At 39.7% G+C, this 19,277-nt stretch overlaps 2 protein-coding genes across 2 annotated transcripts in view; one reads left to right on the top strand and one right to left on the bottom strand.

Moving 5' to 3' along the window:
• Nucleotides 1-19,277, bottom strand: part of LOC134673254 (DNA repair protein XRCC4-like) — a 161,831-nt gene that overhangs the window by 29,114 nt on the left and 113,440 nt on the right. The gene's annotated exons all lie outside the window — the stretch shown is intronic.
• LOC134673263 (uncharacterized) lies at nucleotides 6,347-18,786 on the top strand. The gene is made up of 8 exons (XM_063531227.1): nucleotides 6,347-6,642; nucleotides 6,836-10,619; nucleotides 11,186-11,377; nucleotides 12,622-12,741; nucleotides 14,010-14,096; nucleotides 14,868-15,038; nucleotides 16,981-17,169; nucleotides 18,515-18,786. The coding sequence occupies exons 1-8, from the start codon at nucleotides 6,515-6,517 to the stop codon at nucleotides 18,590-18,592; spliced, it is 4,749 nt and encodes a 1,582-aa protein (XP_063387297.1). The 5' UTR covers nucleotides 6,347-6,514; the 3' UTR covers nucleotides 18,593-18,786.

Here is a 19,277-nt window from a genome sequence, read left to right as displayed (position 1 = left end):
AGTGCAGTGCGTTAGTCTGTTACGGCTTTTAAAATAATGCCTAGACGCTCAGAGTTCGTCTGGATATTTAATAACGCTATACCCATTTTATAAAAAAAATGCTGTGTCAAATATTGAATGGCGCAATCGACCTAATGTACCCTAAACGAGCACTTGATACATGGTTGGTATACTCTGACACACTCAGTTTGTCAGTAGAAAAAGACGCGCAATTCAAACTGTATGGGAAGACATGCCTTCGCGCCTACCATTTTTAAAGCCACCTTTTTCTAAACTTACAAACTGGTTGTGCCATAGTATAGTTAATATTTTTTATTTTTTTATAATGGTCTATGTCACTGGATTATGAAAGTCTATTAAAATGACGTACTTATTTGCTTCATCTATGACTTGCATAATTCCGTACACGGCGGGAAGAAGTTCATAACATAACTCGCGGGAAAAAATAGAAGAAATTTGAACCTTATGTAGTTTTATTTTAAGTTCAAATTTCTTCAACAAAATATCTCGAGTTATCAACTTCTTCCCGCTGTGTAAGGGATTATGAAAGAGTATGGATGTTTGTATTAGTGTAATGTCCTGCTTAGCCTATGTAAGTAGGTAGTTCAATAATGAAGTCAATATATACGTAAATTTGATAAATATTTGTTTTATTTATTTCGTTTTGTGGGTCGTCCATTAACTACGTAAGGTGCTCATAGAAGAAAGGGTTCAATCCGAATGTGGAGGAGGCTCGGCAAGTATCACATAATTTTCATTCTGGCTAAAATAGTGGAACGTGTGACAAAATTATATCAAACATGCGTTAGACTGAAATATGGCTAAAAACTGGCCCAATCCTCCTATAAATAAAAATAAAAAATGTGGTTCCCGATTCCTTAATTGTTGAAAAATTAAGGTGGATGTCTAGGGATGGGATGCCGATTATCAGCCAAAAGATGGCGTCACTGTGCACGAATTGTGGATTTTCACTATTTCTCCCAAAATACAAAGTTTCATAAGATGTGTTGATATGTGCGAAAACTATAAAAAATACTACATCCAAATCGAGACATGTTCAACTCAACATTGTCTCATTTCGTTATTACCGGAATCCAACTGCAAAATATTGCAATTTCTTGCATTCACGCACACTTACGTACTTAAAGTCACCTTAAAGTCAGTGTCAAATGTCAGCAGATTCGTAATGTTACAGTAAAGTAACCTAGAGGGCGCAGCGGAGAAATGTTTATTGTTGAAAAAAGATTGGAAATTAAATAATAAATTCTTGTTTGAGCAACGATTAAGAATTACAAGGCATTCAGAAGCAACTAATGTTTTCGACCATCAACTGTCATGTGCTCGTGGCACCCGTAGCCTCTATTTTGAAAAAAATCAGATTGTAGCTAAGATACATGGTTCAAACCCCGACAATGCCAGTTTTTTTTTATTTTATAATTTTAGCATTCTCTTTTGAATTATTTTAAGCGTATGTTATTCTTCGAAACTAAACTTACGTGAGTAAAATATTTTCAGTATTTTAATTATTTTTTAATAATATTATGGGAAGATTTATAAAAGTATTTTTATTTTCCGGTTTTCAAAGGATATAAATAATGATTAAAATAATTAAAAAAAAGTCATGCATGAGGCTAATTAGGATCGCGGAATAGGTACATAAGAAGTCAACTATCGACGAAGTATAGCTGGTCAAGCAGATCTTGTCAGTAGAAAAAGGCGGCAAATTTGAAAAATGTAGGCGCGAAGGGATATCGTTCATAGAACATTTGGATTTCGCGCCTTTTTAGGGTTCCGTACCCAAAGGGTAAAACGGGACCCTATTACTAAGACTTCGCTGTCCGTCCGTCCGTCCGTCCGTCCGTCTGTCACCAGGCTGTATCTCACGAACCGTGATAGCTAGACAGTTGAAATTTTCACAGATGATGTATTTCTGTTGCCGCTATAACAACAAATACTAAAAACAGAATAAAATAAAGATTTAAATGGGGCTCCCATACAACAAACGTGATTTTTGACCAAAGTTAAGCAACGTCGGGAGTGGTCAGTACTTGGATGGGTGACCGTTTTTTTTTTGCATTATGGTACGGAACCCTTCGTGCGCGAGTCCGACTCGCACTTGCCCGGTTTTTTTACTGACAAGATTTGCTTGACCAGGTATAAAATAAAAGTTTCCAAAATTTTATTGAAATGATATACCTACATGAAAACATGATGATATAAATCTCCTTAGACCGCGAAGTCACAACCTTTTGGCAGTACCAATTACACGCACTGTAGCACATAAAAACTCACCAGCTGTGCGGGCTCTAAGGCTGTTGAACTCGCTTCTGTCATGGGCACCAGAATGCGATATGTTTGCAAGTCGATGGATGGTTGTGTGTCAGGTGTGTCTGCGGTACTGTGAGATGATGGACGAAAGTTGATTGTGATCTGATTTTCCTAAATTGTGTAAATACATTATGTATTCTGTAATTTGATGTGTACAGTGATTTGGTTTCGACTGTAATGCTGTATATTATGTTTTCAAATAAATAAATAAATAAATAAATAAATGAAATAATCAAATACAACACATTTACTTAAAATAAATTTTAAAATAAGGCATATAAAATTACCAAAAAGATGAAACAAATTAAATAAATAAATACAAAAAGAAATGAGTCTTTGTTCGTGGTTTGAACCCTGTCATGCTATTCAACTTGTTAGACTTATACTCAGTAGCTAAAAGCCACTAGACCATTTGACCATAGTAGACTCGGGCGAAAAATGCCTTCTTATTTAAGTAACCCATTACTGTCAAAAATATCAAGTTTGAATTGATTTGAAATATAATTTTTCATTGTCGACTCATTGACATCCAAACGTTGCGAGCATGTTGTACTTTAAACCATTTGGCAACGTCGCACGGGGAATTCTTCTGAAAATGTATGTCCTTTTATATTTTGATATTTATGGATATATGAGGATTCTTCTACTTATGTTGCAAATTGATTAAATTATCGAGAGAAAAATGCTAATGCAAAGAAAACAAGAAATATCCGTTTCATTTCTCATGCTATTGATTCGGTTAAATTGTGTTCTAATGTATGGGGAAGACAAACTAATTATAGCCAGCCTTTTATGAATGTAGTATGATACCATAGGGTATGGTGCTTTACGCACACTAGCGTCCCTTCCCCTCCCCCTGACGCAACCCCCCTTTTTTGCATGAAATATGTCCCGGTTCACAGTTTTTTACATTTTTTGAGGAAAGAATATATTTTAGGAAAAAAGTGTCAATGAAAGAAATAATCCTTAATAAATTCTTAATAAAAAAGGTCATATTGATTTTAGTTTTTGCAAAGTGTTACTTGTCACTTTTTGACATATCAATAAGGATATTTAGACTAAATCCCATAGTAGCAACATCGCCATCAAAAAGGCGTTTTGAACTATGTAACAATAGAAACTTGTTTTTTTTTATTGGTATTAACTCTGAAACTAGGCGAATTTCAAAAAAGTTTATAGGATATTTTTGTCTCTAAATGTGATTAGGAATACGCTGTTAAAATTATTCGGTTTCCTCATGTTACACCGTGTATAATAAATGAGTTTCGAACCCTAAGTAAAAACTATGTTATTTCGAATTTTGACAAGCTAATACATGATTTAGGTGCATCATATTAAAAAAATGAATATGACCTTTTTTATTAAGAATTTATTAAGGATTATTTCTTTCATTGACACTTTTTTCCTAAAATATATTCTTTCCTCAAAAAATGTAAAAAACTGTGAACCGGGACATATTTCATGCAAAAAAGGGGGGTTGTGTCAGGGGGAGGGGAAGGGACGCTAGTGTGCGTAAAGCACCATACCCTAAGGTATCATACTACATTCATAAAAGGCTGGCTATAATTAGTTTTTCAAAAAGCACAATTTGACCGAATATATGAAAGAGGGTCATTGTTGTTGTAAAAGGTGTGCAGGAAATGATACGTTTCTGCACTAGAGCAGTTTAGGTTCCAATTCCAAGTACGATTTTATTATTCTTTTTACAATAAGCAATTGAAATTTGGGTATAAATGGATTTGTTATACAATTTCCATTCTGATATTTGACTCCCCATTCCATAAATTACTTTTGGCCAAATTGTTAATTGAAAATACCTACTTTTAAAAAATACCTACTCTCAAAAACACCTACTATAAAAATGTATTTAAAAAAACACATGCATTTTACTTTCCTCGTATGCGAAATGAAAAGTAGAGTGTTTTAACTCGGGTGAAAGGCAGCATTTTTGAAAAAAAACCAGGCAAGTGCGAGTCGGACTCTCGCACGAAGGGTTCCGTACCATAATGCAAAAAAAAAACAAAAAAAAAGCAAAAAAAAAAACGGTCACCCATCCAAGTACTGACCACTCCCGACGTTGCTTAACTTTGGTCAAAAATCACGTTTGTTGTATGGGAGCCCCATTTAAATCTTTATTTTATTCTGTTTTTAGTATTTGTTGTTATAGCGGCAACAGAAATACATCATCTGTGAAAATTTCAACTGCCTAGCTATCACGGTTCGTGAGATACAGCCTGGTGACAGACAGACGGACAGACGGACGGACAGCGAAGTCTTAGTAATAGGGTCCCGTTTTACCCTTTGGGTACGGAACCCTAAAAATATCATCTACTAATGTTATTGTTATGCACAAGCAGAAGATATTATAGAATCTTGTTTATTTACAAGAAGATGAAATTTTTCTCCACATACCTATATATTTTTGAGAAAAATATAGCTAGGTATTTTAGTTTAAAAATCATTGTTACAATAAATATAGGCTTTTCCAGAGAACATTTACCGAAACGAAAGCAGAATTCACAAGGGTTTTCGGTGGACGACCGTAACGCGAATGATTGTTTGGACTGACCTTTCTATAAATATATAAATGTATTTTATTGTGTAATAATCATAATAATTATTAAGTTATATTAAATCTGGGAATGAAATTATATCAGAAAGGAGGTATACTCGTAACATGCTTTGTGCATTAAATATACCTCCCTCTATTGAGTGAAAATAAAACAAAATACACAGGTAATCTGTGTTGCGGTTTTAAAGTGCCATCTGTTACACCTTTGACAAATTAAAAATGATTACTTGTCAAATGAAGTCGCCATGTTAGAATTACACCGATACTATAAGCATCACTCACACAAACAAGCAATGAGGCAAAATTTTACCAATATTCAAAGGCTTTTTTCTTAATAATTTTAATCAAAATCTAGTATTTTTTTACGTTAAGCGAAGATAGAAATGTATATACTACCCAAACATTACATATACAAGTGAAGAAACCCTATATAATAGGAGCTAGGGTGCCAAGAAAGTTGTATGAAAATCGAGCAAGGAGAACCACCTTAAATCAGGCAGTTTAAATTTCTAATACCTAGAGCCGGCTTCAACTGGTGCGCCTATAGCCCCCTCCAGACTATGCGCGTGAATCGCGGGCGAAACCGCGAACGCGAGTGTGGAGTCGATTTTCGCGGACAGCTTCGCGCCGCGATTCGCGCACAGCTTCGCGCCGCGATTCGCGCACGAGTGTGGAGGAGGCTTATCGCAGCGCGACCAGAGCGAAGCTGCGAACGCGAGTGTGGAGTCGATTTCACGGACCTGCGAAATCGACTCCACACTCGCGGCTTCGCGCCGCGTTTCGCGCACTGTGGAGCGGGCTTGTATCAAGCTTGTATTTTCTTGACTAGGCGAATCGGTTTCAAAAGAAACTATAGTTCGTTTTAGCATTAGAAAGAACTTGCAAGAAGGTAAGCGATCTTGACATCTCTTTTAATTGAAAAACGCTTTTTAAAAATCAAAAACTATTACTTATGAAAGCAGAAGAATATAAATGATCGTATTAGATTCATAATTGTTACATATTTGCCGTGACTTATTTTTAAAACGTGTTTTTCAGTTAAAAGACTCATCAAGATTGTTTACTTAATTTCTAATGCTAAAAAAAACGAAGTATTATACATATAATGGAATGGAGGATATCTCTACTTGGATCAAAGCCTGATACAACTATAGTTGGTCAAACCAATTTGTTAGTCTGTAAGAACCAGGAAAACTATACTGATCCTTTTCTTTTGGGTGCTACTAGTGTAGGACAAAGATAGTATGATTCTCTCTGTCTATGATTGAAATGAGACAGTCCTTTGACAAAACTATACAAAACGTTTTTTTAAACAACTCGATTCTCAAACGATTGCGTGAAAAACATTCACATTCACAAACATTCGATACTACCTCTACCTTCCATAATTCGATACAATGGCAACATTGATAACTGTCAAATTATCAACAAATTAAAAAAAAATAGGTAGATACGGATTGACGGAAACGTTTGCTGTGTATTTTTATTATTATTTAAGGGGGATTACTTGTTTATTGACGCGTTATATCTTAGTTTCGACGCTAATATACCGTTTCCCTATAAATAATCTTATTTCTCATTTCTGTGTTGTGAATATGTGGTAAAACCGCCAAAATGAGGCGAGGTCATTCTGGCATCGGTGGATGGCGGAATGAAAATCCAAGACATTTTTGGCCTCGCGGAGGCGGTGTGCCTCGGCATGGACCTCCCCAACAATACCCTCTACTAGACCTACCCGCCAAGTAAGTCAAAATAACCACTAAACAGTAAATAATTAGATTGCATCATATTGCGCGCCTAAAACGTGCCCAGAGTTTTTTTATTTACTTACGTTTTTCTGCCTTCATCTTATTGTAATAAAATGGTAATAAAACACTAGTTAAGCTTCTGTAGTAAAAATTTGAGATTATAAACCTGTAATTTTTTTGTTTAAAGATATGGGGGGCCAAGATTGAACAGAGGAGGACATTACAATCCTCACATGGGACCAAACCATCGAATGCGAGGAGTTGACCGTCGATCATTTGGACCGCACGATAATCGGCCTCGATTTCCAGGGCCCACTGACCGCTATAACTATCAACCGCCCCATTTAAGAAATGATGACACCAGTGATAATTACAAAAATTTGGTCAGTTACTGTGAGACCAGAAAAAATGACCAGCGTCACATTAATAGTATGGGTGATGTCGACCACAGGCAAAACTTTAATTCGCCTCATACTCCTGGGAAACATCCTATTTCACCATGGGCTAACCCTCCAACTGAAGATAGGAGGGCTAGTTACGATGACAGAGGTCACAGACGACCAAGCCAGTACCATGACAATGTGGACGGGAACATTATTCCCAATTTTACAAGCCATAGACCACCTTCATCTGACCATTACGGAACAAATGTAGCCTCGGCTATAGACAACTCGAATTCATTCAGCCGCTCTGTTGATGACACTGTAGATATTGTCAGAAGAAGGCTATTAAATCGGAATGAATCTCATAACAATACAGATCCTCCTCCTGATCAGAATCCGAGGACAGACTCCGAGGCAGCGTCAACCACCTTATACCAAAGTGAACCACAGACACCTCCAACCAGAAAGAGGATACAGAGACGAAGACAGAACACCCAGTCTAATTGTGATAAAATAAAAAACAAAATTGTTCACCAATTGTTCAAAATGGACAAGGAAAAACTTAATAAGTTGATGGACAATCCAAATTCATCTTCCAAGTTTGAATATGCCATTAGCAGTCTTATAACAGAGTCTCAAAACAGCTTGGACAGACATTTGAGGTCTGTTGCAGAGAAGTCACTATGTAGCTCAAGTGCAGAGTTTATACACGATGACAACAACACTATTTATGAAGATACATTTATGAAACAAATGCAGTGTATCCTAGAACCTCAGGATACAGTTTTGCTAGAAGATATCAAGCCGCTGGTAATGGCAGAGTTAAACAAAGTTCTGCAACTAGACGAATTTGATCAAAGATTTGAAAGAGGTGACGAAGATCCTAATTACTACCCATCGGAAGAATTTGCTATCAATACAGACTATCCTAATAATGATGCATATGATAATACAGATTTCAGTAACGATGTACTGCCAAACTACCCTGAAGAAGAAAACCACTCTTACTATGAAGACAGGCAGTTTTCACCAACCAATTTTCCTGAGCAAGACACTCCAGAAAATCCAAGGGGGCGTGAGCAAAACGAGCAGTACAACTATGACGAGCCTGCTAAATTATTTGAAAGAAGAGCTGCCAGAAAGAGTTGTGACTACAGCCAGCTCAAGAAGCAAAGTGCTGAAAGTCGCCATCAAATGAGACGCAGCATTGATGAAGAACGGAATAGGTTTAATGATGCAAGACGTAAGCTAGTGACTCCACCACCAGTGTTTGATGCAAACGTAGAGCAGCTCTCTGAAGAGGAAGATCCTTTCGCAGACTTAGACAAGCAGTATCATGTTGCTGTTGACCACAATTTTATTGAAGCCGAATTGGACAAACAATACATGGCTGCTAATGAGAAAAACCTTGTCAGGAATGAGAATGAAACAAAAGTAGAACTAATAAGCCCTGTGAAAGATATTCCACCAAACAAACCTGTTAAAAAGGAAGTTTTGCTTAGCCCGGAAATAGATCCAGCTTCAATAAAAAAGGAAATTGATAACCAGTTACTGAATATTGCTAAATCACCCTTAAAATTATCTTCTTCTACTAATAAAGCACGGAGGAGTCATAGAAGGAGTCATTCAAAAAGCGAAAAGAAAAAAGATGACAGTGATGTGTCCATACATGACACTAGTCAAGGCAAAGATGATGATCAAGAATTGAATACTGAGAATATAAAGCATGAATACAATCCAGAGGTTACAGACAGCCAAGAAAGTTTAAAGTCAGAAAACTCTAATACAGTCAAGTCTACTATTGCACCAAATTCTCGAAAAAGATCCATTGATCAAAAGCCTTCTCATCGAAAAGAAAAGCGGAAAAAGAGTGATGTCAGTCCTGAAGCTAATAAACAGATATTAAATAAAAATATTATCATAAATGTAAATGATTGTGGAGCAAAGTCCACAGAAAAGAAATGTGATGCGGCTAAGTCCATATTCAATTTATTTTTCTCTAAGGACGAAAGTGGAAAAGAGTTACCAAAAGATGGTAAAACTGTTGAATCCAGTGATAAAGCTTATTCAGATAAATATGTGAAGAGGAAAGAAACACCAAAAAAGAAAGATAGTGGAGATAAGAGGAAACGATCCTCAAACAGTCATTCCATTGTTAGCCCTGTAGATACCAATAATAGTTCTAGTGAATCACAACCCAAAACGGAGAGTAAGAATAAGCTTAAGACAATAGATATGTTTCTGACTCATCCAGTTAAAGTCTCCAATGTTCACCAAGCACGTAGAAATACAGCACAAGCACCAGCTTCTAAAAAAGAAGATAATATTGACAAAAATACACCAGAATCTACCAAGGTGATCAAACGAAATGTGGGGACACAAATGATTCATAAATCACGTAATAAAGAAACACAGACAACTTTGTCCAAAAGTTCAGTATCAAGACTATGCCAAACAGATGTTAAAAAATTGGCAACAAGAGCTACTCAAACAGATCCTGTTGTTATCGAAAAGTCGCAAATAAAATCTAGTGACACCTTCGAGAGGATGAAAGAAATTGATCTCGAAATACAAGTATTACTACAAGAGAAGTTTAAACTGTACAATTCTATTGAGACTAAAGAATCATGTTCTAATGCTATGCAGAATTTGGGTATGACTGTTTTAAATGTTACTCCTAATGAAGATGGTAAGGATGACACTAATGACGAGGGCTTATCAGAAGACGTCATAGTGGATAATTTTACCAATATTCCAGTGGAAGAATTAGAACAAATTGCACTTGAGAGTGTGCAAGATGTAACCATTGAATCCCCTAAAAAGACTAAACGAAGTCAACGTCGAGCAGCGTCAGAGAGGCAACGGAAAAGCTCCCAAAGTCCTACTGTTCGCAATAAAAGCAATAAGAAATCAGCTGCTCCCAACATATCATTGATTGAGCAGATTATTACCGATGACCGGCCTTTAGAAGATATCATATCCCTTGATGATTTTGAAAATCCGGAGGAAGCCCCAGTCACAAAGAAAAGCAAATCTAAAAAGGCAAAATCTAAAGCTAAAAAACAGCCGCCAAAGAAAACTAAATCTACCAAGCCTGCTGTCAATCTCACTGATTTCACATTAAAAGAATGCCAAGTAGTTTTAACTAGAGAGGATTTCAGCAAGTACCTTTCTAGATCTGGGAAATCAGATGAACCACCAAAAGAGCCTGTTATAATAAAAGATGAGACACAACACACGAAAGATGAGAAAGTTAATGAACCTGAAACTCAAAAAGTGGTAATAGAAGTGCCAGATGCAGTAGAACAGACAGTTGATCCTACTGACATGTTAGACATGTTAGATGTATCGGAAGATATAGTTATCGGGGACAATTGTGAAGTTAAGTCAGGAGGGAAGGAGACGGAGAGAGTTTCGATAGGTGATGACATAATTGTGGATAACAGTCAGTCGTCGTCAGATGATGTGGTGGTGGTAGAGGGGCAATGTGAGGATGAGTGTAAGATGTTCGACTATTCGTCAGATGAGGCCCTGAAGCGGGAATCTATCACGGTCACTGGAAATGCTGATGCTGTGCTTGCAATAGAGGTATGTGTATGTTAAATGAAATATCTAACATATAAAAACTCAAAAATGCGCGTTTTCCCATATAGACCCATATAGCCCTAGCTAGATCGATTTATCGCCCCTGAAAACCTCCATATAGCAAATCTCATCGAAATCGATAGAGCTGTTTCCGAGATCCCCGAAATATTAATATAATTAAACAAGACTTGTAAGCGTTTAAAGGTATTATAGTTCGTTTTTTTTAGCATTAGAAATAAGGTAAACAATCTTGATGTGTCTTTTAATTGAAAATCACATTTTAAAAATAAGTTACGGCAAATATGTAACAATGATGAATCTAATACGATCATTTATATTCTTCTGCTTTCATAAGTAAAAGTTATTGATTTTTAAGAAGTGTTTTTCAATTAAAAGGCATGTCAAGATTGCTTACCTTCTTTCAAGTTCTTTCTAATGCTAAAAAAAACGAACTATAGATTATTTATTCATTTACTCGTATTGTCTATTTCCCATTGCTACGCCTCTTCCTTTGACTTTTTTCGTTTTTTTATACTTAAAAAAAGCTTTAAACTTTCTAATCTTTTCAGGCCATAGACAACAACTTCGTAGCAGCATGCCTAGACGGCAACGTGTATCATTTCAACAGCGAAGGTCAACTGTTGACCACATTGCGAGGGTCAAACTTGGCGGTCACGTGTCTCATCATCGTCAAGGAGAAGTACGGGACCACTGTGTACACTGGCTCTCTGGACTCGAGGATTCGGTACTATGATTTAGAGGTGAGTACTTTAAATACTATACTTGCCGCAAAAATGGCGAGTCAGGTCATAATGCCGTCTCTTTCACCCTTGGTTGGTCTTATTTAACAAGGGTGAAGGAGATAGCATTATACACAGCAAGATAGTGAGATTGATATGTCATAAAATTAAAAGTGAAAAAATAACTGCCTTGGGTGAGACTTGAACTAATAGCATCGTCCGCAGACTCTGCTTATTAAAATCAATTTTGATATGTCATGCAAACCAGTGGTGTCAAATAGCCGTCCACAGAATCATCGGAAATTGACACCATTATTTTTTACTGATACAACTAAACATTGTAATGCGTTGCAAATTGCTGAGCTTGTAAAATCTGGTATCATTTGAATGCATCCTATTTATTTATGTGCACTCAGCAGAAAGGCGAATTATTACATATTATACCTAATTTGTTTAATTATTACATATTATACCGTATGCGGAATTGGACGGCTATTTGTTTGTGCCTCTGGCAGTCGAAACGGCTGGATGTTGGTGCTCAGAGGCTAGAGAGTTTTTTAAGGAGGTTGGGAACCGGTTGCGAGATAGAGGCCTGGATCCCCGCTCCGGGTCATTCCTGGTGCAGAGGTTGTCCATCGCGATTCAGCGCGGTAATGCGGCAAGCGTTTTGGGCACCTTTGCGCCAGGGATGACGCGGGGTGGGATATTTGACTGACGGTGACTGTTTTGTTTTTGACTTGTGTGTGTTTTTTTTTTATGTTATGTAATTTGTACTTTGTAATTATGTGTTGTTATTTATAGGTTTTGTAGTTTTGTAATTTGGGTGTAGTAAAAAAAAATAATTAATGACCAGGTGTATCTTATGTTATGTATCAGCTTTAGAACTATTTTTAGCCTTAGACAAAGCAATGTCTGAATGTAATAAAGTGTTATCTACGATTTGTTTAAGGGCCACTTGCACCATTCACTAACCCACTTAACTGGTTAAACCGTTAACCCAGTGTCAAATTGTACTGGTAGCTCCAGGTTTAACGGGTTAACCCTGGCTTAATGGGATGGTGCAAGTGGCTCTTAAAATTCTAGTTTTTCAGGGTTCTATAAAAAAAGAAAATATATACTCAGGCACAGCAACCTTATCAAATACTAAAGGAAAAGTAGAACAAAGTGGCAGTTGACTTTCTATAGAAAATTTGAATATCGCGCCTTTTTCTACTGACAAGTTGGCTGTGTTTCATTATAGTCACAATTTTTTATTTTTTTATCAGACTGGGTTGGAGAAGGGTCCAGAGTGCAACGTGCTGAGCCCCATCCAGACCATGGACCGCGCGTGGGACACCGTGTACGTGGGCACCAGAACGGGGTTCGTCACGCAGTATGAATGCAAGGTATGCGAACAGCTTAGATCCATTGACGTATAATATTTAAGAATGGGCTAATGGGGCACTGAAAATGGTATTAGTTCAGCGGTGCTACTCACGAATTCCAGCCGATCGTGCAGTCTAACGCAACTAGTTGCGACAAATCGCGCGCGTGATGCGAACTCGTCAACCAATCGCGCGCGTGATGCGAACTCATCAACCAATCGCGTTGTAGCAGTTTCACATCGCTGTACTGGCCCCTGTCATGCCTCATTATTATTGCCCGTAAGCCAGTCCTATCTATGTCAATGCTTAGTCTTAGGTCTTGGTCTCCAGTTAGCAGAATGCGTTCTGCGAACTGCGTCACATTATATGGATCGATGGCAAGTCTGTCTACAACATGATGATCATTTGCTTACCCCGGGAATGATAGATGGTTAGAATATATACTCTTTATTGACACACCTCAGTAAAAAGATATAAAAGAAAAGAACAATTGATTAAATGTAAAGGCAGACGACCGGCGGTCTTATCGCTAAATAGCGATCTCTTCCAGACAACCTATATACTCGTATGATATGATGATATTGTGTATTTGGACATTTTCACTTTACTGTGTTCCATTAACGGCTGGTTAGCAATCGTCACAAAACTGACAATCAATATCAAATCCCTTACATTTTGTCAGGAATGTGACGGTTAGACGAAACACGACTTAAGCCGCGCTTTAAAGTACAAGTTAAAATGAAATTGCCCATTTATAACATTGTTTATTAAAAAAAAAACTATGAATAAGAAATTAAACTTGGTAACAGACTAGTAAGTGTACTATAGTTATTTGTACAACAAGAGATCAATATTTGATATTTCTTCGAGTGCTTATTTTGAGTCCCGTGCAAGCGAAAGATTCTATAATAGATTCACGAGCGTAGCGAGTGAATCTAATTTAGAATCTTGAGCGTAGTAAGGGATTCAAAAGCGCACGAGATGTAAATAACTTTGATCTCGTGTAGTACACAAAATTTTTCACCCTAAGCAGTGAGAACATACCTAGAGGGACAGAGATAATAGAACCCAAGTATAAACTTGTATTAGACCCCGCATGTTGAAATGACATTTGACTATAAAAGTCACTTGAATGACATTTTGTCTCACTCAGTGAGCAAAATGCGATTTTGCTCACTGAGTGAGACAAAATGACTCAGTGAGCAAAATCGCATTTTGCTCACTGTTTTTAAGAAGCAAAGTGCCCTTGTTCGAGCTGCTGAGGTGAAAAATCTGTTTTCTCATTTCAGAACAACATGCTAATACCGCGGAGTACGATGAAATTCTCTGAGCAGTCTATTCTAGCCCTTCGCGCCCTGAAGGAGGGCCCACGGAAGGTAAGATGGTAGATAGATTCGGCTCACAATGAAATACATGAATAAATTGACGACCGGTCTGGTCTAGTCTAGTCTACCCTGCCTGTGAAACCAATGGTCCTGGGATCGAATTCCGGTAAGGGCATTTATTATTTTGTTCCTTAGTCATGGGTGGTTTCTATGTATATAATGTATTTATCTATATAAGTATGTATATCGTCGCCTAGCACCCATAGTACAAGCTATGCTTAGTTTGGGGCTAGGTTGATCTGTGTAAGATGTCCCCTAAAAAAAATAACGGAAGTAACATAAAATTGGACCGTAAAAAGTCTGCAGCAATTTTGATAGCCCACGAAGTGCAAGTGTAATTTTAAACGTCAAACTTCTATGAAATTATGACGTAAGTATACATAACACTTACACTGCGTGGGCTATCAAATCCGCTGCAGACTTTGTTTGGTGCGACTATAACACTGTCTATTTTTATACGATAGCTTATGAAAGCAGAAGAATATAAATGATCGTATTAGATTCATAATTGTTGCATATTTGCCGTAACTTATTTTAAAAATGTGTTTTTCAATTAAAAGACACATCAAGATTGTTTACCTTATTACTAATGCTATAAAAATGAACTATAGAGCGCCGAGATAAAATTTTAAATATGCAAAAAAATATTGGAAAACCCTGGTTTACACAATACAGTATTTCACTAGATCAATTTGTGTTTTATTACTATACTCGTACAAGTGAAGTCTTGAGGGCCATACAAAATGTGCAATTTTGTTTCAGGTGTTGCTAGTAGCCGCGCGTTCCGAAAACGTGACAATCAAGGACGCCCAAACCGGACTCCTCATGCGGACTCTAGAGGGTCCACGCATGACGGTGTACACACTCGTGTTCGAGGAGGGCAAGGTCTACTGCGGGACCTCCAGCCACCAGATACACGTGTTCGACTATAATGTGAGTACTGTGGTGTTGACAAAAAAGGTCTTATTATAGTATTTTATGCAACCGTTGTTTAAGAGAGGTCAAAAAAGGCGAGTGGCGTGAGTAACAATTTGAGGCGAAGCCGAAAATTGTTAATAAAGGGTGGAATCACATCTGTCAGCATCGAGCCGCATTTTATATATGAGAAATTGCTCGTTAGTATGATGATGCGTACGCATGCTTTCACCTTCCCGCATGCGCACGCATCTTCATACTAACGAGCAATTTCTCATATATAAAATGCGGCTCGATACTGACAGATGTGATTCCACCCAAAGACGCCAAGAGTATTTTTTGACTCAGTTAAACGTTTCATACAATACTTTTTCTACGACCCAGCACTTACTTTGAAATAAAATTCTTAATTTAACAAATATTTTTAAATCAAGAAGTAGCAAAAATGGAGGGTACGGGCGGGAAAAGAATGAAAGAATGAATGAATAAAATTTTAAAAAAAAGTCTATGGTTCACTTATTTGTCAGAGATGACATTTAAAATAAGGTTGGCAACACTGTATTTCATTCAATATTTTTTAAGTGGTCATTACACGAAGTATCGTAAAATCGTCAAAAAGATACTGCGTGTATGCACAAATTCTTTTTTGGGGAATAGACTAAAGACTTGTCTTGACAACTATAAGGTAGGGTTTTAAAGGTGTGTGCACGACCCTTTAAATGACAAATAAAAGTACGGGAGAAGAAAAAATATATTAACGGGTCACGTATTTTAAGTCGAAAAACGCTCGACATGTGTATTCAATATGTCTGTGTCTCACGGAACTTTTGTTATTAAAAAGGTCTTATTATAGTTTCAATATGTTTTTCATACATATTAAATTCACGCTTCTAAGTAGGTGCTGCCATCTAGTGGGTTAGATCTGGAAGTGGAAATTTGACATAATGCTTCGCGCCAATGAATAGGGAGCTTCTGTGCTGTCGTCTACAGTTTACGTACGCTTCCTATAGGTAGCGAAGCGCACATAGCACTAAGAATGCTGTCTCACTCTGCTAAATCGTGTATAGCCAGTGGGGTCAGCAGTTATAAGGGTTGGCACCACTTGACGTTTTTTTGCGTGCACGACCACAGATAAGATAATGACTTCAATTTTGACAACCCTAAATAGCCGAAAGGGATAGTGATAGGGGTAGATTAGAAAGGGACAACATAATTCGTCCCTGAATGGCCTGAATCGCTGTCAAACTTCGGTGTTGAAGGCAGTGTTATTTCGGTTATTCAACGGTAGTACTATATTTATTTTATTCTGTGATATAGCGCCATCGCTCACGGTCCTATGACCGTGATTCACTCTTGCTATATCTTTTTCACTTGAACTATAAGAGCTGATTTAGACGGCGCGTGAACTCGCATGTGATTTTAGTTACATTGCGGACTGTCGGTTACGTCCAACCGACCGATCAAAAACCCGCAATGTAATGAAACTCGCATGCGAGTTCTCGCATCGTCTACATGAGCCCTAATCACAGAATAAATAATAATACTACCGTACAGAAAGGAAACTTCCTACAAAACCGAAATTTGACAGCGGTTCAGGGTTGAATCAAGCTGTCACTTTTTAATATATGGCACTATCCCTTTTGGTTATTTAGGGTTGTCAAAATTTAAGCCATTATCTTACCTGCGGTCGTGCATGCAAAGGGACGTCAAGTTGTGTCAACTCTAATAATTGCTCGGAGAAATGCTGAGCCGAGCGGAGCCGAGTTCGACCGAAGTGAGGAGTATTTTCCCACTGCCTGAATGGCCTGAATCACTGTTACAATTCGGTTTTGAAAGAAGTGTCAGTTCTGTACGGTAGAACTATTTACTATTACATAATGCTGTGATATAGCTATAGGACTGTGATGCATTCTTGCTATATCTGTTTCACTTGAACTACAACTGTTGTTATGATTGTCAGAGCGGGTCGCACTGCGGCACGCACTCGGGCGGCAAAGGTGCGGTGTGCCTGAGGGCCACGGGAGGCCTGATCTTCGCGGGCTGCTACGACGGCTGCGTGTACGTGTACCGCGAGGGCGGAGCCCGGCCGCTGGCGCAGCTGCGCGGCCCGGGGCTCATGCTGCTGTCGCTCGCCGTCGTCGGCACCAAGGTGAGCTGTACTGTACCACACACGCGACGGGCGGGCTGCTACGACGGCTGCGTGTACGTGTACCGCGAGGGCGGAGCCCGGCCGCTGGCGCAGCTGCGCGGCCCGGGGCTCATGCTGCTGTCGCTCGCCGTCGTCGGCACCAAGGTGAGCTGTACTGTACCACACACGCGACGGGCGGGCTGCTACGACGGCTGCGTGTACGTGTACCGCGAGGGCGGAGCCCGGCCGCTGGCGCAGCTGCGCGGCCCGGGGCTCATGCTGCTGTCGCTCGCCGTCGTCGGCACCAAGGTGAGCTGTACTGTACCACACACGCGACGGGCGGGCTGCTACGACGGCTGCGTGTACGTGTACCGCGAGGGCGGAGCCCGGCCGCTGGCGCAGCTGCGCGGCCCGGGGCTCATGCTGCTGTCGCTCGCCGTCGTCGGCACCAAGGTGAGCTGTACTGTACCACACACGCGACGGGCGGGCTGCTACGACGGCTGCGTGTACGTGTACCGCGAGGGCGGAGCCCGGCCGCTGGCGCAGCTGCGCGGCCCGGGGCTCATGCTGCTGTCGCTCGCCGTCGTCGGCACCAAGGTGAGCTGTACTGTACCACACACGCGACGGGCGGGCTGCTACGACGGCTGCGTGTACGTGTACCGCGAGGGCGGAGCCCGGCCGCTGGCGCAGCTGCGCGGCCCGGGGCTCATGCTGCTGTCGCTCGCCGTCGTCGGCACCAAGGTGAGCTGTACTGTACCACACACGTGACGGGCGGGCTGCTACGACGGCTGCGTGTACGTGTACCGCGAGGGCGGAGCCCGGCCGCTGGCGCAGCTGCGCGGCCCGGGGCTCATGCTGCTGTCGCTCGCCGTCGTCGGCACCAAGGTGAGCTGTACTGTACCACACACGCGACGGGCGGGCTGCTACGACGGCTGCGTGTACGTGTACCGCGAGGGCGGAGCCCGGCCGCTGGCGCAGCTGCGCGGCCCGGGGCTCATGCTGCTGTCGCTCGCCGTCGTCGGCACCAAGGTGAGCTGTACTGTACCACACACGTGACGGGCGGGCTGCTACGACGGCTGCGTGTACGTGTACCGCGAGGGCGGAGCCCGGCCGCTGGCGCAGCTGCGCGGCCCGGGGCTCATGCTGCTGTCGCTCGCCGTCGTCGGCACCAAGGTCAGCCACACCACACACTATCTAAACACGCACTCTAGCGCCTTGACAGTAAATTCGTGCTCAGATATTTGTAAGCACGTTGGCCGCTGATATATCTGATGGCGACTGTACTATTAGCATTGTACCGCCTTAAGAACGATAGGTAATTTTGTAATATTTGTGATGTAAACTACACAGTTGTTTTTTTTTTCAGATTATCGCCGGATACAAGGACAGGAGTTTGTACATATGGAAGATACCACTTAGCATACTAAAAGAAATGATTTTGTAAATTCTATCGTCTACCATACTTAGTGTTGTAGATGTTTTGCACTGTTTTAACTGTGTGTTAGGTTATTTTAGTTACGGGAACATGTATTTACTTTACTAGATCGTAATGTTTTAATTAAAGTTTAATTAAAATGTTAATTGGTTTTAATGTATTTGTTTTATTTATAAGAGGAGTAATATTAAAAATTTGCTATTCATTTTGTTTTATTTTTAAGCTATTTTCCAAAGCAATAGTGAGAGAAATATTATTAAAAAAACAAATTAGAGTTTTACTATTCCCAAATTGAGGACTCACGGGTCATAGGCCTGATCATATATTTTGGGCCTGAGGGCTTACCGCGAACCACGTTCGACGTGTTGCCTCTCTGTCGAACTTGTAAATTCGTACGTAAGTCGAACAGGGAGGCAACACATCGAACTTGATTCGCGGTAGGCCCTCTGATACACCCTACTGTAACAAAGTAACGGACTAGAACGTAGCGATACGAAGAAAGTGATCTTCATCGTGTCTCTCGTAGACTCGTGCGATCCACCCCACATTGCCCTATTTTTGATTTCAACCCTGTTGGGATGAATTTTGTTTGTGGAAGCAATAAAACAAAAGAAATGCTACATTATGTTCTAAGTTTTAACAAATATAACTTAATTTACTTTGACAATATTCCTCTAGTCTAAATTTTCTTTGT

Source organism: Cydia fagiglandana, chromosome 18 (assembly GCF_963556715.1).
Source record: "Cydia fagiglandana chromosome 18, ilCydFagi1.1, whole genome shotgun sequence".
NCBI classification, from domain to species: Eukaryota; Metazoa; Arthropoda; class Insecta; order Lepidoptera; family Tortricidae; genus Cydia; species Cydia fagiglandana.
This window is presented reverse-complemented; position numbering and strand designations above follow the sequence as displayed.

Bases quoted from the DNA above. Each gene is read 5' to 3' on its own strand.
- LOC134673263 (XM_063531227.1), top strand. From the start codon at position 6,515: ATGAGGCGAGGTCATTCTGGCATCGGTGGATGGCGGAATGAAAATCCA. The intron at 10,620-11,185 runs GTATGTGTATGT...TAATCTTTTCAG, and splicing joins ATGCTGTGCTTGCAATAGAG to GCCATAGACAACAACTTCGT. The intron at 15,039-16,980 runs GTGAGTACTGTG...TATGATTGTCAG, and splicing joins TACACGTGTTCGACTATAAT to AGCGGGTCGCACTGCGGCAC.